This window comes from Tubulanus polymorphus, chromosome 5 (assembly GCF_964204645.1).
Source record: "Tubulanus polymorphus chromosome 5, tnTubPoly1.2, whole genome shotgun sequence".
In the NCBI taxonomy this organism is placed as follows: domain Eukaryota; kingdom Metazoa; phylum Nemertea; class Palaeonemertea; order Tubulaniformes; family Tubulanidae; genus Tubulanus; species Tubulanus polymorphus.
The window spans coordinates 6,427,757-6,446,307 of NC_134029.1; the positions used below are offsets into that span (position 1 = coordinate 6,427,757).

At 36.9% G+C, this 18,551-nt stretch overlaps 4 protein-coding genes and 1 long non-coding RNA gene across 7 annotated transcripts; 3 read left to right on the top strand and 2 right to left on the bottom strand.

Moving 5' to 3' along the window:
* Positions 1–1,883: 1,883 nt before the first annotated feature.
* Positions 1,884–3,345, top strand: LOC141906144 (uncharacterized). The gene is made up of 2 exons (XR_012619310.1): positions 1,884–1,966; positions 2,943–3,345. It is a non-coding gene; the product is annotated as an uncharacterized LOC141906144 (long non-coding RNA).
* A 248-nt stretch (positions 3,346–3,593) lies between these two features.
* LOC141905014 (uncharacterized) lies at positions 3,594–7,202 on the bottom strand. Of its 2 annotated transcripts, none has more exons than XM_074793710.1 (7): positions 7,075–7,202; positions 6,725–6,854; positions 6,364–6,466; positions 6,125–6,200; positions 5,920–6,042; positions 3,840–5,033; positions 3,594–3,746 (listed from the first exon to the last, which is right to left on the bottom strand). In XM_074793710.1, the coding sequence occupies exons 2-7, from the start codon at positions 6,852–6,854 to the stop codon at positions 3,711–3,713; spliced, it is 1,662 nt and encodes a 553-aa protein (XP_074649811.1). In that variant the 5' UTR covers positions 7,075–7,202; the 3' UTR covers positions 3,594–3,710. The 2 variants fall into 2 exon arrangements, with proteins under 2 accessions (XP_074649811.1, XP_074649810.1); XM_074793709.1 differs by lacking the exon at positions 7,075–7,202 and adding an exon at positions 6,982–7,024.
* An 87-nt stretch (positions 7,203–7,289) lies between these two features.
* Positions 7,290–9,563, top strand: LOC141905015 (zinc transporter ZIP11-like). The gene is made up of 9 exons (XM_074793711.1): positions 7,290–7,419; positions 7,540–7,578; positions 7,686–7,853; positions 7,959–8,070; positions 8,149–8,322; positions 8,454–8,523; positions 8,606–8,704; positions 8,781–8,939; positions 9,041–9,563. Exons 1-9 carry the CDS (start codon positions 7,312–7,314, stop codon positions 9,117–9,119), a joined length of 1,008 nt encoding a protein of 335 aa, XP_074649812.1. The 5' UTR covers positions 7,290–7,311; the 3' UTR covers positions 9,120–9,563.
* A 48-nt stretch (positions 9,564–9,611) lies between these two features.
* On the bottom strand, positions 9,612–10,313 carry LOC141905954 (mitochondrial import inner membrane translocase subunit Tim8 B-like). The gene is made up of 2 exons (XM_074795080.1): positions 10,238–10,313; positions 9,612–10,015 (listed from the first exon to the last, which is right to left on the bottom strand). The coding sequence occupies exon 2, from the start codon at positions 10,003–10,005 to the stop codon at positions 9,727–9,729; it is 279 nt and encodes a 92-aa protein (XP_074651181.1). The 5' UTR covers positions 10,006–10,015; positions 10,238–10,313; the 3' UTR covers positions 9,612–9,726.
* Positions 10,314–10,347: 34 nt separating this feature from the next.
* Positions 10,348–18,424, top strand: LOC141905013 (elongator complex protein 1-like). Of its 2 annotated transcripts, none has more exons than XM_074793706.1 (30): positions 10,348–10,449; positions 10,631–10,793; positions 11,200–11,352; positions 11,455–11,536; positions 11,616–11,696; positions 11,909–11,994; positions 12,085–12,275; positions 12,421–12,644; positions 12,957–13,166; positions 13,336–13,494; positions 13,581–13,644; positions 13,832–13,984; positions 14,066–14,172; positions 14,275–14,372; positions 14,471–14,627; positions 14,895–15,084; positions 15,166–15,324; positions 15,452–15,583; positions 15,690–15,775; positions 15,917–16,077; positions 16,166–16,289; positions 16,403–16,500; positions 16,606–16,807; positions 16,917–17,041; positions 17,132–17,306; positions 17,396–17,516; positions 17,637–17,764; positions 17,838–17,983; positions 18,151–18,235; positions 18,325–18,424. In XM_074793706.1, the coding sequence occupies exons 2-30, from the start codon at positions 10,641–10,643 to the stop codon at positions 18,402–18,404; spliced, it is 3,930 nt and encodes a 1,309-aa protein (XP_074649807.1). In that variant the 5' UTR covers positions 10,348–10,449; positions 10,631–10,640; the 3' UTR covers positions 18,405–18,424. The 2 variants fall into 2 exon arrangements, with proteins under 2 accessions (XP_074649807.1, XP_074649809.1); XM_074793708.1 differs by having other exon boundaries at positions 10,349–10,400.
* The last annotated feature ends 127 nt before the right edge of the window (positions 18,425–18,551 follow it).

The following is an 18,551-nucleotide window of genomic DNA, read 5'->3' on the forward strand; positions in this document are numbered from 1 at the left end:
CTTGTATATTTTTTAGTACTCGCCAATGAGATCGTTATTCAGATCGTTGATTTTAGTTACTACGAACTTGGTAAAACGTTTAGAAAAGAAAAAAAAACGTCGCATGATAATGAAAAGAAATAGATAGAATATACGTATATGCGTAGATTTGTAACTTTACTTTTGGTTTCAAATCTCAGATATATAGTAAAAGTTTTTTACCGAAAAAGAAAAACAACAATAAAAACAGTAAAAAATAACAAATTCTTGCATTTGATAGTGTTGTAAAAATATTAATGTATACAGTAATCAATTCTATTGATTATTGTTAATTGTAACGTAGAAAAAATTGATAATGATAAGAATAAAATTATTTTCATAATGATGAATGTTTGTGTCAGAAAAAAAACAAATAGTCTGTTGCAGTGATATGTGGATTAATAGCACATTAACGCTCAATTCTTGGATCCAGCCTTCGTCATCGAGTATTTAAAGGATCAATCTTCAAATTTCCCATCGATTAACAAGATATCGAATTTGATAGTTTGGGTTGGACACACAAGATGAGAACTGCATGATGGTGAAGTAGGTTACAGCTATGAAAGTGGAGCCGGGGGCTGCAAATATAATAATTGCCTGAAAGAATTCCCAAAATTGCGTGTTTTATTTCAACAAATCCTTTAATTATTATCACGATTAAGAATAAATATTCATAGAATAAGAGCTTTAGTTCTCTAAAATGACAAGATATTATTCAGTTTTTAAGATCTTCCAACACTCCGATACAACCATTATTATTATGCGGTAACGTTTTGCGACTACGGTATGCGAACCTGGAAGAATTTCTTTTGTAAAGATTCGTTGAGGTCACTTAAGTGTGCATGAAACTCGTTTTCAACGGTATTGCTCTACAGGCATACAATAATGTAATACATATAGGCTAGAAAATAAAGGGGACTGTTGTCAATAGACCAAAATGTACATCCAGGCCAGATCGTTGTGCTGTAAAATCGACGAAAGAAATTAACCAAGGATTATCTCAAAAACGCGAAGAGACATTAATGTTTAGGTGGAAACAGTGGAATTCGGTTAACAATGGAATCTGGAATCAAAACTAATGGCACAGCCGTTAGCACTACCGGTACCATGGATAAAGGAACTATTATGGTTCTAGTTTTCTTAGGATTGATTGTACTGATCGTGATTCTGATTATTTTACTAATCAAGTCGATATTCTGCGGTATGAAGTGTCCGTGTTGCAAGGATGAAGAGAAGAAATGAGTTGATCATCAACATGTGTCATTTGATCGTCGAAACGTGCTTTGCATTTGCAGTACGGTGCCCGCGCCAGTTACCTGTCAGTGGTTTAGTTTCACGATCGGATATTTTCATATTAAGCCCATCCGTTTATAAAAGCTTACCACCAACGATTATGTAACTAACTACCCGCGCCCGTGGCGGACGAGCTGTTTCGGAGTTCATTGCTCATTATCGTGAATGTTGTAACTTTCAACCAAAAAGGTGGACAAAACATATACGCAACTAATATACATTAGACCATGTACTCATCGTTTGAGCGCCCATAAAGACTCGGAAGAACCCGTGTTAGGAACTCTCACTGCAAATGGCGCAAAGTCTACTGAATGATGAAAGGCACAGCGTCACAAAAACTGAAGATATTAACAGTGTTGCAATGATTTGTATTTCCATTTGTCGTACTTTCATAACTGTTAAATAATTTAATTCTATCGTGAAATCTGTGTTCATTGTTGATATAATAATATATTTTGTTATCAAATAAAAAATAAATACATTTATGAAACGATTTTATCGTCATAATAGAAAACTTCCTGCTAGTTTCTAGTTAATTGGAATACGGGATTAACCCGGTATTTATAATAAGCATGCAACACTGGCAGAGTTGGATATTGGTAGAAGCAGGCTCTGTCTGGATACTTTGAAATATACATTTTTTCACCTAACACAGGTACGTTGGGCATTTGCGTTATTTTAGTACACGCACGTACAGACCCCAGGCCCGTAACGAACAGGTCTATTGCAAAAAGGGCACTTTTTTCATCGTGAAAATGAGCACTTTGCTATTGAGAAAGGACAGTTCTTAAATATGATTTTTGCGATAACGTAAACATAACAAGGTTCACCTAAATTTAACAACAATCATTTATAAAAGATTTCAGTAACCGAATATATAATTTGAGAATGGATCACTTTCCAAATCCATTGTATCCAAATTTCGAAAAATCGTTACACGAACTTTTTTAAACTGACTTTTTGAAGGACGCTTTGAAGGTTTTAGGGGTTCGTTCGCTACCCCCGATGGCGGTATGGGCTTCGACCCAGCTCAGTCGAATTCCATGTATTTCTGCAACTATCTACAGTGGAACCTCGAAATAACGAACTCGGACTCAGGGATTAATCGGATATAACAAATATAGAATTTCGTCCCAAGAAAGAATTTCATATTGGATATAATGAATTATCGGTTACAACGAGCATATTTTCTGGTCCAGGGAAGTTCGTTGTAACGAGGTTCCATTGTAGCTCCAGACGGCATTCGAATTCCGGTTATATAACAAAGAAAACTGTTTATACTCAGGGCCGTCGAACAGGGGGCTTTTTTGCTTAACAAACTTTTTTTCAAAAGCACCCTGTACCGCGTAGCAGCTCGTCGTTCTCTGTACTAGGTGGTTGGCTCACGACTTCTCATGCTTCTGCGAATGAGACCGTGAAATGGCCCCAAAACGCATCTCCGGCGATTGAATTTTCAAAATTTTTCTAGGGGAGGGCCCGCAGCAGACCCCCTTCAGAAATAAGCCTCGCCACTGAAAAATTCCTTCCGATGGCTCTGATACTTTGTGCACTTAGAAAACGCGTTTGAACTTATGTCGATAGAACTTGATAAGAATTAAATATGATTTCAAATTCGCATGCTTCATTTTCAGGAAGAAGCAATAGTCGGCAGAAAATGTTTACGAGTGACATAATGATGTTGACCTTTTTGGTCGTCTTCGTAACCCTCATTTGTATCATCATATTCCTGATCATATCTATTTGTTGCGGTTACCGAATGTGTCCGAAAGACATCGAAGACTGGTCGAAAGACACAAAGCCGATATTACCGCGTATACAAGAACGCGAACGTCTCAAGAAATTGGAAAAGGAAAATAAGAAAAAAAAGAAAAGCGACCAAAGACTGGCGAGAAGCGAATCGCAGGAATATCTTCTCGGTGGCATTGAAGAGGTCTAGATATTTCATACCACTTATCCTGGGTTTTTTTTTCAGTAAAATTTGTCTATGATTATAATTGTTTATGCCTAAAAGAATAATAAATGTATGTAAATAGATCTAAACTCTTGCTCTTTTTGACTAGAGGTCTGAGGATGTATCACCACCCTTCCAAGAAAATCCTTCCACAGCAGCACAATATGCCAGTACGTAGATTAAACATACATGTTTCAGAGTAGACTGTGACCACTCACCCGTTCAAGCTGCTCTTTAGAACTTTAGAACAGAACTCGTGCAATCCATTTGTAAAATTTGAAAACGTAAATTCGATGGAATTCCAAAATATTAGACATACGTATTCATATTTCTTAAACTCAAAATTTGTAACAAATATACAAACGGTACGGACATACGCAATTACATCAAGGAATGACACATCTCATACAGCAGATCCAGTATAGTCTTCCGTCCGTGAGAAAAGATGTTAAAAATCATCATCAAAATCTTCAGCAGTCAAGCTCTAAAACAACAAACAGTAATACACGTACATATATCACACGTAGTAATATTAGTTATTATTTAATAATTTATCAACGAATTTCATTATTCCCACCTGAGTAAGTTGCTGAATTTCGTCTTCGGTAGGCATCTGTTTCTCAGCTGCAGCATTCACTGATGAAATGCCGTCCTGCGATCCAGTTACAAGCGGTGTTTCTTCCCTAGACATTAATTTCAAGTTCAAATCGGTGTCCGAGTTAGCACTGTCATATATTCCACAAACACGTTCAGAATCGGTAAGTTCAACATTTGAATTTTGCACATTAGGAATATCAGTTACAATATCAGATTTATTGCCTTTATCGTCGATTTCATAATCAATACCAGGTTTAAGTAAACTTTGAGAAAGCGATTCCACACTCGCAGAACTATTGTCTATAGACTGAGTCTCAGTAAGGCATAAATTTGAACTTTTCGATTCAGTCAAATGAAGATTCGAATCAGTTTCAGTTTCAACACTTTCCGATTCAGTCAAATGAAGATTCAAATTGGCTTCCGTTTCAATGCTTTCCGATTCAGTCAAATGAAGATCCAATTTGGTTTCAGTTTCAGCGCTTTCCGATTCGGTTAAATGAAGATTCAAATTGGCTTCAGTTTCAACACTCTCTTTTTCTGCTGGCTTTGATGGATCCAACGTTTCTAAATTATTTGTTTCAGCAATACGCTCTTCTTCATCGCTGGACGCTGAAACGTGCAGATGTAAACTCGTATTTACAGTACCAGTCGCTTCCATCTCCGTTTCCATCGATTCTGCAGCCTGCTCTACCACACCATCCTGACTAGACACTGCTCGCAATACCAGTTTATTGGAATCTACTGATTCTTTCTCCGAATCCGATGATTCATCGAGGATAACATTTTTTACTCGATTCTTCCTAGACGATACTACAGGTTCATCTACATTGTCATCGTTGGAATTAATTCCGTCATCTACTTCTACGACTCTTGAATTGCTTTGATCTTCCGACGCACCAGCGACTTTATTCCGTCTTTCGGGTTCGGCTCCATTAACAGCACTACCATCCATATTTGTTAAGAAATTTTCGAATTCGTCATCATCATCGTCACTAACCGCGCGATTAGTTTGTGGTGCTGCTACAGCATCGCCCTCTTGTGGCAGGATCTCGTCAAATGGATCGACTGGCTCCTCATTCTCATTCTCTTCATTATCCCCGCCTTCATTATTTCCATTATCGACGAAATCATTATCCAACAGTGGCATATCTAATCGGATCTTTTTCACAACCGTCTAAATAAAATCAAAACATTCTTTTTCATGAATACATGTATTTTCATCAGAAACTTTATTCTATCCCTTCATCTGGTTTTGAACACTGATTGATGGGAATAGTAAGTGAAAGATTGATAATTCAGCCAAATATTTCATAATGATTGGGTTCCACTAAGTGTTGTTCATAAACGGTTGAGTGGTTCAATATTTACCATTTTTCCTAAGGTCATAATACAAATGGCAGGGTTCATCGTAGTAACGCTGAGCCAAAAGTAACAGGGACGGATACAGGATTTTATAAAGGGGGGTGGCTGTTGTAGGTTTTGTAATGTACGAGCGGGGGATGGGCCCCCCGCTCATAAATTTTTTTTGAAAAATGAAGTGTTCAGAGACTCTCAGAAGCATTCTAAAACTCTTCTTGGTGGCAAATGAAAAAAACATTTGGGCGGCCAGAAAAATAAGATAACACTCGTTCTGGGCCATTCTCACGCATGAATCAAGAAAATATAGGTGTTTAAAAATTTGTTTGGGGGGGGTGGCTAGCCACCTCGTGCACCCCCCCCTGTATCCGCCGCAGGGTAAGCACTTTTTGATTGTAGATGTAGGCACTTTTTAAGCACTTTTGTCATTGTGACTGTCTCACTGTCAGATTGTGACATTTTGTTCAAAATATTGAACAAAATCTTCATAGGCCTACAGGCATTGATATTGGCATAACAGATAATTTAAAGAAAAAATCAAAGTCAAAAACAGTTTGTTAGCACTTTCTGAAATATTGGAGAAAAGATGGCACTTTTTTAGGGCTTTTCTAAATTTTTTCTAAAAATTTAGCACTTTGTAGACTTACTATAAACCCTTGGGAGGAAAGGTCACCCGAATGGTCCTAATTTTGTGTCATACACACCTGAACTTGTTTTTTGGCTCCAAGACGTTCAGCGCGCTCTATGACCTCGTCGAATGGCATCTTTGGAAACAAACGATGCGCCCAGTGCTCCATTTTACGCATGACTAAATTCAAATCGTCTCTCTAAAAAGAATTACAGCATGGATTCTCTCAAACAAAGAAATCGGTATGATATATTTTAGTTCATGAGGGTAGCAAAACCTACCTCATATCCTTTTCCTTTGAATTTCACGTTTTCAAAGATAGACGATATCACTGGAATCCCTCTTTCACCCGTCAGACTGAAAATGAATCGTACATTTCATTGTCAAACCCTCCTAAATCTTGATCACTTTCCTCAGATTTTCATTTAGGATTTCTAAACTGTATGAATCAATAAAAGATTGGAGTTTGCTGTATTTTCTAAACATTTTGAATTTATAGACTTTTGATTTAAACACTCACCGATCAGCATCAAGTTTTGGCATAGGTTTCCGTATGACTTTTTTAGCAGCACCTTTTGACATGTCCCTCAACTGTTTCATCACCTGTGATCCCAATTCACCATCTACAAAACAACAACAAAATTTTTGAACAAGATAATTATGGATACTAACTATTGAAGACATCAGTCCTATACCCAATCGCAACAGGAGACTTGCTTAAGTGACAGTACACTTTGTGGTACCAGTTTATTCCCTGAAACCCATAATACACCAAACCCTAGAGCCTGCCCCTATTCTAGAAAATAGTTTTAACTCAACACAAACTCAAGACATGTATATTATTTTTACTAAATCAATGCTAGGCCAATACCGGTACCTACCTTCATCCTCATCATCTTGTTGAGCACCGTCGACATTGTCGGTAGCTTCCTGCTGTATATTTTCATCATTGTCGATATCCCTGGCGTTGTTATCGAACAGATCATCCATATCTAAATCTATAGACTCCATCTGTACAAAAATAAAATATAATTGGATTGAGAAAGAAATGAGTTTGGGTATTCAGCGTCGTAAAAGACGTAGTAGTAGCCATGGTAGCGGCGCCAGTTTACCAACCAACCAGAACCATCATGTTTACCTTTTCCATTCAATCGGCATCTGTCTGTCTGATCAATAGATCATGTCATGTCATACACTCTGAAACAGTACATTGAAAAAAAACTTAACTTACATTGAGTACTTAAATTCCAAAGATCCAATCCAAACGACCAGTTCAGCGACTTGATGATGCTGAATTCGTAATTTTGAGATTGGATTCGAAATGTTTGCAAATGAGGAAGTGAAATAAAAGTCAAAACTTTGCGCGGCATAAAATTGTTTGGAAGTCGCTGTATCAATTCTAATAAATTCAGACGGCGCTGCTGTCGATCAAATTCAATAAAAATACAAAAGCTTTATTGTTTATGAAATGTTGGCTGGAATAAATCCTGTTTTTCAAGCCATTTTAGGCACGTTCTTCACGTGGGGTCTGACCGCAGCTGGCTCGGCACTGGTATTCGTGTTTAGCAAAGGACAGGTGCGTTATATTTGTTGAAATCGTTCGAAAAATTAATCTCCCGATGAGAAGTAAAAAAAGCCATTCGAGCAATCAAATTCAATCTATTCTGTATTCCAATGTCATCATGCCTCATTTCAGAGAAAAGTGCTCGATGGTAGTCTAGGCTTTGCGGCTGGGGTAAATATATTTAACAACTCACTTTTCATACAAAACTTATGGAAGGATCAAATATTATAGGATTTGACGACTTATTTTACAAGTTACGCTGCCTCCCTTTTCTCCAGGTGATGACAGCTGCATCGTACTGGTCGCTGCTAGCTCCAGCCATTGAGATGGCCGAAAATTCTGGCATGTATGGTAAAGACGGTCAACTGGCATTTATTCCTGTATCTGTTGGATTTTCTATCGGTGCTGCATTTGTGTACTACGCTGATGTATTGATATCCAATTGGGTAAGAATGTCTTACAGTTGTTTTTTTCTCAAACGAAATTTTTACGAAAGACCACACGTATTGATTACAACATGATTAACATAATGAATTTTTTTCTTATTTAAGGGTATTACTTCGCCTAATATAGCTCTCGCCCTTGGCTCCGAGCCAAAAGAAAAGCGAGATGAATTCACAGATGATTTTAATTTTAGTAAAGTAGATATTATACCAACAACGGGTGAGTTATAATTCACGTCCACTCTGTCAGCCTCGCAAAGAAAATAACAAGATGTTCACATATTTTGATTTTATTCAGGAAATTCAGTAGATAGTTTAGATATGGTAACGAAACGTCGAGCGGCTGCTGGAAATCAATATCATCCGTTGGATAATAATTCGTCTTTAGGGGACGAAGAAGCAGCTAAAAATACAGCGAATTGGAAGCGTATATTGTTACTTATTATCGCAATAACTATTCATAATATTCCAGGTACGTTGATTTAAGACCCTGACTTGATTAAAATAGCTGGACCCGGTTTTCCACAGGTTTGCAGAATCAAATGCACAACTGTGGAACTGGGCTTTGACACTTAGTTATCAATTTTGTTTCCAATTTTTCAGAGGGATTAGCTGTAGGGGTAGGATTTGGTGCTATCGGAAAATCTAAGTCAGCTACATTTGAAAGTGCAAGGTACTTGAAAAGAAATCTTTGAAAACGAGCATTTTGATTACAGAAATGTGCGTATGTTTTTTCTATGGATATGTATTTACAGAAATTTAGCAGTAGGAATTGGTATACAGAACTTTCCCGAAGGGTTAGCAGTGAGCCTTCCATTGAGAGGAGCTGGGATGTCTACTTTAAAAAGTTTCTGGTGAGTAAAGCGATTTACAGTGAAATGGCACTAACCAAGTTGTAGTGTGCACCAATTTATCATTCTGCGTTTGTAGGTATGGACAGTTAAGCGGCATGGTGGAACCTATAGCTGGTTTTTTTGGCGCAATAGCAGTTGTTTATGCGGAACCTTTACTTCCATATGCTTTAGCGTTTGCTGCTGGAGCAATGATCTATGTGGTTGTAGATGATATCATTCCTGAAGCACAAATGGGGTATGTTTAATCAAATCTTTAATAACCAGTTACAGACCTATCTTAACTCACTTGTAGAAGCTACTTGGCAACATCATCTAAATGTCTTCTTCAATTTTTAGTGGAAATGGAAAATACGCCTCGTGCGGAGCAATCGTCGGATTTGTAGTCATGATGGCACTAGATGTCGGCCTTGGTTGAATCTCTTTCATCGACATTCAATGAGAGTTTAATCACATTACTGCTGCTGAACTTTTTTCAAGAGTCTCATACATTCCATTTTAAAAAAAGGGATATTCATTTTAATAAAACTATTTTAGTTCTTTCACAAATATTTTGTTAATAAGATTATGAGCAGTCAAATCTAAAGGTGAAAGTTATAAGGTTTAAGGTTCTCAAATATTTATACGGGGTATATGCTAGCTACTTATAGTTGTACATAAATGATAATGTATACTCTTACAAAATAAAAGGCAACGAGTTAGATTCTTTTTGACAAAACGTTTTTTTTTCATTAATGACAGTTGGTTTACTGGATTTTCTGGTCAACACAAAATGAATATCAAGAAATGTTTTACCAAGGGCATCAGTTTCAAAGACCTGGTCCCAGTGGTAGTTCAAGGGAAAGATGTGCCAATTTAAAACCTTGCACAATATGAATGAAATGAAAAAAATGATATAAGAAGTTTGAAATTGTTTTAAAAAAATTATGTATTTCTACTCCTCATATAAAGCTTTGTATCTACACCCAGTCAAATCACTTTTATCTAATAAAGTCGTTAATAATAATAACTATGATTAATACTATTTATTGCATTCCGGAGCGTTGCGAAATCATTTGTTGGAACCTATTCGTGATAGACATCGATGTATCGATAAATCGTTCGACACAGTTTGTTAAACATGTCTCGGTTCGGCTGTCTAATTTGTTGCTCGGCTTATCGATGCATTTATCCCAACAAACGTCAGCTAGGCGATGGATTTGCGTTTGAAACAAGGCTTTCTGCTGTTCTAACTGTATGAACTGTTGCAACTCTTCTTCGCTGCCGATTGAGTGCGTGCTGTCTGGCATATCGAACGACGACATTTTCTGTAATCTAAAATTGAAAATTTAAGTTAGTTTAATAAGAGCAATCAATTACTAATTGAATTGATTCGTCTCGGCATGCTCGGGAAGTTGCCTTGCATGAATGCGATAAAATCGCCCTAGACTAAAAAATGATTCGATTTGGTACAATCACCGGTTTCTAAATTCGATAAACAAATCTGGTTAATTGTTTAGTTCACCACCGAATTGAAAACAAATAAGGAAAACCTACCGAATTATTAATTTCTGTATGAATGATACGTTCCAGCCCGGTGCGTGTTCTGTAGAATGCGGAACACGGTGCAGCGTAACCTGCTGCCACCTACAATAAAGATGGCTGCGCCCATGGATTCGATGGAATCGTCGTAATCATTGCATTTTCTTGCTTTCTAGAAGTAAATTTTGGTTGAAAATCAATTTAAATTCATCCAAATTATAGCCTAAGTAAGCAGACACCGTATTCTGTGCATGAATCGTGTTTAAATGAGTCTAATATGCCTTTTATTCTTATTGTTTTAATCTTAAAACGTTCTACTTTCCAATTCAATTCAATCAATAACTTTTTTATTCGTCCAAAATATTTTTTCTTCATTGATGGCCAAATTGTGTATTTTTTTATTTTCAGAGCTAATAGTATGAGAAATTTGAAGTTGGTGCATAGTTATTGCTATGATGATTGGTGCGGTCTATTGGATGATGCCTCACATATCAGTATTGACTTCGATACTGGTCGCGTATTTGTCAGCACTAGGAGCGACATTTTTGGCTTTGACTATCGCACTAAACAGGTAACTTTCAGTAATTGCAGTAACTTTCTGCCTTCTACTTGACATGAATACATTTCAGAATTTCATAGAATTCATGAAATAACCTAGAAAGTTTGGCCGCTTATACCTGCTTACTTGAGAAAGGTGTGGACAGGCATTAGATGATGTCAGCGATGACTATCATATCACATCAGGTTAATAACTATTGAAGAAGGCATTTTAATATAAGCATAGTTGTCTTGTTTCCATTTGTTTTTGCTAGGTAAGAGCCAGTCTATTTGGTAACAATCAGTTACCATGTTTTTTCACCTATAATGCAGATATAGTACACTTTTGAGATCTTAATTCGTGGCGTTTATCTACTGACTTTTTGAATCAATTGTGCGAAATTGTTTTGATATAATACCGGTATTCATTATGTTTGCAGATGGTGAAGTCAACTGATGGATCACTAGTTGCTGCTGGTTATTTGAATGATAGTATCAAGATTGTCGGTTTTCAGTACGTCCCAGATCAATTTTCAGTCTGTGTTGCTACCAGTTCAGGTGACCTGATACTGTGGAGTATTGAAACTGAAGAGGTGTGTTATAAGTTGATATCATGACCTTAAGTTCTTACCATAAACCTTTTTTCCTTAGAAATAATCTATGATTGTAGAAAGTATATTTTTCTATTTTGACAGTTGGAATGTGTTGGAAGTGTTGATAGTGGACTACAGTGCATGTCATGGAGTCCTGACCATGAGTTACTGCTTCTTATAACAGGTAAAAAACATTGGAGAATTTCCTGGGCTTATCAAGGGGAAGTCTTTTAGAAACTTCAATGTAGTTATCTCCATTTCAGGACAAGCTACTATTATCATGATGACTAAAGATTTTGAACCGGTGACAGAAGTAAACATGCATCCGAGTGATTTCGGGGAAGGTAAGAAAGAAAATTACACAGGGTTCATCATTTATTTTAATTTTATTTTCTTGAATTGCATATCACAATTTGTACATTAGTCTGATATAATCATTACTCAAGTCAGACACATTTTTATGGTCCGATCTTGAGCGGAGTATGCTGAACAAAAGAATTATATTTCAATTATTCTGGTTCAGAAGATACATCAATGATTTAACGTTACTTTTAAGCTAAGTTTATAACGGTCGGTTGGGGAAAGAAAGAAACTCAATTTCATGGTTCCGAAGGAAAAGCAGCTGCGCAAGTGAAAAAACAGGTAAAGTAAGAATACTTTATTTGCTTTCCCTGTGAAATTCTCTAATTTCTCTCAATTTCCCTTTCGCGATACTCTACTTCGTTCCTACAGGAAGTGAAACCTGCGCTGCCGTGGGATGATAAATGTCCTCGTATTAGTTGGCGTGGTGATGGAGAGTTGTTTGTTGTTAGTTGCGTCTGTCCAGAGACGGGCAGCAGAAAATTGAGAGTTTGGAGTCGCGATTGCGTTCATCTTTCGACCAGTGAAAATGTCGATGGCATTGAACATGCTTTAGCATGGAGGTAAAGATCTTAAACAACATATTGTCTAAATAGTCTGAATACCAGTCGTTGTTTGCGAATAACGGCTAGGTACTAGACTAATTGTCTAAGTTACTGTATATTGGATAAGAAAATTATTCATATTTTCTTGATGGCTATGTTTTAGACCCAGCGGAAATTTGATCACCAGCACGCAGAGAAAACCGAATAAACATGACGTTGTTTTCTTCGAAAGAAATGGTTTGAGACACGGTGAATTTACACTTCCATTCAAACGAATGGAAGTTCAAGTAAATGAACTTCTATGGAATACAGACTCGACTGTTCTGTGTGTCTGGTGTGAGGAGCTGAAACCGGAGAATTCTGAGGCATTTGTACCAAAATCATTTGGTAAGTTGCAGCCCATACACAGAAGCTCTTCCTTAAATAGACTGCTACAATATCAGGGTGGCCACTGATCCGAAAAACCTAGAAAAAGCCTGGAAAACTCTGGGAATTTGCATATGCTATTGACCACACATTTCTTTATCGCTCTTTAAACCAAGAAACTCATCGGATTTACTGAAGGAATTTTCTGTTACAACATGGAAAAATCAGAGAAAACCCTGGGAATTTGTAAATTGGCGGAAAGTGGCCATCCTAAAGATATCTATTATGAGCTGTTCGGAAATACATGTATTTGGTTTTCTTTGTCCTCTTCAGTTCAGCTGTGGACTACAGGAAATTATCACTGGTATCTGAAACAGCAATTAGAATTTCAAGCGTCTAGCGCTGATCGCGTGGCTGTCATCGAATGGGACCCTGAATCACCGTATAGATTACATATCGTGTGTCAAAACGGCCGTTATTTACAGTATACATGGTGTTGGTTTACTGATTCAGATGATGCAACTGTAGCTGTTATTGATAAAGGTTTGTTTCCGAAAAACGGGTGGAGTTTTTTCAATCAAAGCATTATTAATCATCTAGAAGTACAGATAATAGTGCTGTACCATCCAATCAATTCATTTGCAATGGTCAGACATTTTTTAAGCTGATCCCTTATACTTCTAATGATGTTCTATATTGTTTCTATGTAAAGAAGGGTTATTGGTAACCCCGTTTAGAACTATGGTGGTACCCCCGCCGATAAGCGCGACAACATTGCAGACCACATCTCAAGTGAGCCAGTCACTATTTTGTTCAAATGGATCGATTGCAGCTATCTTATCGGATAATCAAATAGCTACATACGAATGGAGTAAGTTTCCAGCTGGTGAGCGTTTATGATAAAGGAAAGTTTATGGGTTATCTTTATAATAATCTAATTTCTGGTATTTTCTTCAGATGATGGAAGTGGAAAGCCAACTGAAGAGAAAATATCAAAGTGTAATTTATACAAAATTGACAGGTTCGTTTATAATGAGATGACGCTTTGTAAAAATTTTGATGTAGCTTGAAGTATGTTTCACAGTCATAACTTGACCAAAACATTGGCCTTGTAACTTGTGAGGTAACTGTATATAGATTAAGATGCAACTGGCTATTCACTGATATTCATAGAATGATCATATTCTCTGACTGATTGTATATTTCAGGGTCAATACTAAGCTTGTATATCCTTTAATGTATACACACTTCACATGGCTCAAATCGGGGAAACTGCTGTTTGTTCAACAGAGTGATTATAACCAGGATTCTGTATTACAAACTGCTAGTTTCGATATTCAGACAAACTCGTGGATAATCAGGTTTGTACTAATCTTTCAGTAAGCATTTTGTAATGATTTAAATGTTGAGTTTACGTAACATTACTAAACGCAATTTTTCAGTTCATCAGAATCTGTGGATGGAAGTATTATAGCCATTTCTGTTAGCAGTGAGTCCGGACATGTAGCTGTGGAAGTTCATGATGGACTTGTATTTCAATACCTTGAAGGTATGCTGGAAAGGTTTCATTACTCGGCTTTCAAGTTAGTCGTAACAAAGTATTATCTGAAACTTTTAAAGTCGTTGAATGCCACCTATGTCATCGTTTCAGATAATCAATCGTTAGTTCCATGGCAAACATCTGACGGAATGGAGCTCGCTTTTCCACAGCCATGCACTCAAATACAAGCTTGTGACATTGGTGGAGAGGTATGAAGCTGCTTTTGCCATTGATACATGATTTAGTTTACAAGAATTCTTATACCGGTAATCAGTCTGAAATGTAAAACAAAATGATTTATTTGTAGGAAGTTGTGCTTGGTTTAACAGAGCGGTATCGACTTTATGTGAATAATGTAGAAGTCGCCTCGAATTGTACATCGTTTGCTTTGCATGAAGAATTCTTACTGTTGACGACTCATGCTCATACGTGTCGATGTATTTGTCGAAAAACTAAAGTTTCCGGTAAGATTTGAATTTTCTCAGTCACAAAAAAAATCCATTGAAATTTGCCGAACAAGTCGACTGCGCTCCAGTAGAGTTCCTGTACCTGTATGAAGATATTGATAATCAACATCTATCTAAATATTGCTACCTATCCACCTATATGCGAGGAAGGTTCCATCAAATCGACGAAGGTCCACCCTTATATCTTTTCGCAAAAATTCATAAGGACAGCTAAATTTTTGCTTTAAGCTAAAGGCTCTACAGTCTTCAATTGTTAATTTTCAGCTCTACCGTCGCTGTCTGATGGGAAAGCTCATCCATTTGATGAGAGTATACGTCGTGTTGAGCGCGGCTCTCGTATCGTAACAGTGGTGCCCGATGACACTAAACTTGTACTCCAAATGCCACGGGGAAATCTAGAAACTATTCACCCGCGAGCTCTCGTGTTGTCATCAGTTAGAAAGCTTATTGACCAGTGAGTATGAAATAGTATTGAAGCGCAGACAATTCACTGATAACCGATGAACAATGTTGAAAGTGCGCTCTGTTATTTCAGGCAAAGATATGACAAAGCTTTCATCTGTATGAAGAAACATCGAATCAATATGAATCTCTTGTACGACCACAATCCGTCACAGTTCCTCGAATGCGTCGACAACTTCGTCAAACAAATTCAGGCTGTGAATCATATAAACTTGTTTCTCACCGATCTCATGTAAGTTAATTTGTAATAGCGATACCCCAGTAGTAAATATTTTGGGATTCACACGCAAATTGATGGTCGAAAATGTGAGATTGCTCTAGTGATATTATATCTTAAGGTTCATTTCTATCTGTTTTAGCGATGATGATGTGACACAAACCATGTATACCGCTGCTTATAACAAAGATTCAAACAGTAAAACTAATGTCAACAAAGTGGATGTAATATGCGACGCTGTCAGACATGCTTTGGAACAATTCGATAGCGACAAGTACGTTCACTGGCAAAGGCTGCCCAGATTTATTCTAAGACTACTAGTACGGTCTTTTTTTTCGTGTTTCACTTGTACTTATGACCATGCTTGAAATTTATTGCAGATATTTCCTGTCAATATTAACTGCGTATGTTCGCAAGAAAACTCCTGATTTGGAAACGGCTCTGCTTCGAATAAAACAGTTGAGAGGTGTGTATCTCGGAATATCTACAAGATGGAAGATATATCTTGTAACGACACAGAACAACAGTCACCATATTTACGTTACTATGATATTTGGTGGCCCTTTTCCATCATTACTTTAAACTAGAAATTCCCTTCCTCTTTCAGATGCTGTTTCAACTCAATCGAACCAAACACCGGTGCATGTGTCACCTGAAGAAGCGCTGAAATACTTACTGTTTCTGGTCGATGTAAATGAGCTGTATGACGTTGCACTGGGAATGTATGATTTTGATCTAGTCATTATGGTTGCGGAAAAGTCTCAAAAGGTAAGTTCCTATTGTCTCAGTGATATACGATGTACCAATATCTTAGTGCGCAGGCTTAACTTAACGATTTATTCCTGTCATTTCTTAGGATCCGAAGGAATATTTACCTTTCTTGAATCAACTGCGACTTTTAGAGGAAAATTACCAACACTACTCTATCGACAAGTTCTTAAAGAGATATAAAAAGGCTCTGGAACACATATCAAAATGTGGTTAGTTTACAGACATTTCAGTGTTCAATATTTTGACACTATCTATAACATTAAAAATCTCTTTATGTATTTTTGATAACATGTATAATGTTTATGTTTTTTTAATTTCATAGGTCCGGATCGTTTCCCTGAATGTCTATCGTTGGTCAAGGAGCATAGACTTTATTCACAAGCTTTACAGCTGTATCCGAATTCTTCTCAAGAATACCAGGTAAATATTTCGGAATTCTTGAGATTATTTCTACTAACTGTTTAGGCTTCATTTTGCGATTCTATCTGTGGATTTTCTGTGAAAACACATCTTTGTATTTCGCAGGAATTGTCTTCAATCTATGGCCAGTATCTGAGCGATAAAAAACAGTATGAAGAAGCTGGTATCATCTACTGCAAAGGGCAGCATTGGCAACAAGCGTTAACCGCTTTCGAAGGATGTCTGAATTGGAGACAATGTTTTTGCATGGCTGTACAGCTGAATTACAATGGAGATCAGATGAAAGATTTGGCTCATCGTTTAGCAGGTCAGTTCAGATTACTCTCAATTCGTCATACAGTTAATAACCTACTTTGAAATCATCGATTTTCCGGTTTTCATATTGTTTTATGTCTGAAAAATCGTATCTTATTTAGGTGAATTGAAGCTTAAAGGATATCATGCAGATGCCGGTTTCCTGTATGAGCAATATGCGGATGATTATGAAGAGGGTATAGTAACACTTATTGAAGGCCAAGTTTGGGAGGAAGCATTAAGATTAGTGAGTTCATTCAAACCAAATTTCCTGGATTTCACATTAGTGTCTTCAATGTATGACGATATATATAACGGAAATATCTGAATTTTTCAGATGTACAAACATCGGCGGTTGGATTTTCTGGAAACGAACTTCAAGCCGGCATTAGAGGATAACTACAATTCATATGTTCAATTGCTCGATTGTTTAATCGCGGATTTCGAACGATATTCGCTACGGTTGAACAGAATCAGAGAAGAGAAAGAAAAAGATCGATTAGAACTTTTAGGTGAACGAACGATGGACAACTTCAGCGTTTATTATATGCCTGAAATCTCGAGCTCTAAGAATTTTATATTCTGCCAAATATCGTTTCAGAAGGTGAAGGCCATTTCAACCATGCTGACGCAGATTTATTTTCTGATACTAGCAGCGCAACTGGTGATTCGGTCGTTAGCTCGCGCAGTCAAAAATCATCTGTTATGACGAGAACCACGGGGTATTTTGAATAGTTTTAATTTCTTAAGCTTTAGTAAGGGATGTTGAACGGATGTTGAACCAAACAATAGGTTCTCTGGATGGAGTGCTTTTACTTTATTTCTCTGTATTTTCCAAACAGGAAATCGTCGAGGAACAAAAAGAAATCTGAGAAGAAAAAATGGAGCCTGAAAGAAGGAAGTGCTTATGAAGATTTAGCATTGGTTGATGCACTGGCTAAAATCATCACAAGAATTGATACTTTGAAAGGTAAGAAAACAGCTGTAATACATGATAATTGTAGCCATAGTTTTTTAACGAAACATATTCCATCTCATTTCAGATGAAATATCACCATTGTTAAAAATGCTAGTATTGTACAGTTATGAGAAACAGGCTTCACATCTACAAAATACGCTTCAAATGTCTGTGGCCCGAACAGAAAAAGAAATCCCAGTTATTTGGCAAACTAATGACCAGGAAGAAGTGGTAAGAAATGTTCATTTTAATACCTTTCTTATATTCGCACCATTGTTTACATAAGGAATGATAACAGATGACCCTCCTTCTATGTTTAAGGGCCATGCATTTTTGGAAAGTATACTTTCTAATCGTTTACTTTGCTGCTTGAATAACCCTAGATTTTCTCCTTACAGTCTCTTGGACCTGAAGCGACTGCCAATACTATAGCACAGGCTGTGCAGCAAGGTAGAAGTCTTATCCGGTCAGAATTGGAAAAAGGTACGATATAGATGAGATACTCAAATCACAAAAATGACTGTACAGCGTGCTCATGATGATAATACTGGTAATGACATTTTCTTTTTCAGATCCTGTCCTGAAGGCTCCTCCTGTTATAAAAAACTCTACAAATAAATGGTCTTTAAATATTTTAAATGAGAAATCTTGAAATATCTAGTTAATATAAATAAATGTAGATATTGATGATATTAATGAAATATTTTGACTTAGTTTGTTCCGTCTCAGTGATCATTGGATTTTGTTGATTGTTCAATTTTGGGACAAAATATTAGTATCCACGAATGTCAAGAAAATT

Coding starts and splice junctions, on each gene's coding strand:
- LOC141905014 (XM_074793709.1), bottom strand. Junction 6,467..6,724: donor ACAAGATGATGAGGATGAAG/GTAGGTACCGGT, acceptor GTTGTTTTGTAG/ATGGTGAATTGGGATCACAG. Junction 5,034..5,919: donor GAGCCAAAAAACAAGTTCAG/GTGTGTATGACA, acceptor GATTTTATTTAG/ACGGTTGTGAAAAAGATCCG.
- LOC141905015 (XM_074793711.1), top strand. CDS start 7,312: ATGTTGGCTGGAATAAATCCTGTTTTTCAAGCCATTTTAGGCACGTTC. Junction 8,705..8,780: donor TCTACTTTAAAAAGTTTCTG/GTGAGTAAAGCG, acceptor CTGCGTTTGTAG/GTATGGACAGTTAAGCGGCA. Junction 8,940..9,040: donor ATTCCTGAAGCACAAATGGG/GTATGTTTAATC, acceptor TTCAATTTTTAG/TGGAAATGGAAAATACGCCT.
- LOC141905954 (XM_074795080.1), bottom strand. CDS start 10,005: ATGTCGTCGTTCGATATGCCAGACAGCACGCACTCAATCGGCAGCGAA.
- LOC141905013 (XM_074793706.1), top strand. CDS start 10,641: ATGAGAAATTTGAAGTTGGTGCATAGTTATTGCTATGATGATTGGTGC. Junction 15,085..15,165: donor GTTAGAAAGCTTATTGACCA/GTGAGTATGAAA, acceptor CTGTTATTTCAG/GCAAAGATATGACAAAGCTT. Junction 16,808..16,916: donor TTTGGCTCATCGTTTAGCAG/GTCAGTTCAGAT, acceptor TATCTTATTTAG/GTGAATTGAAGCTTAAAGGA.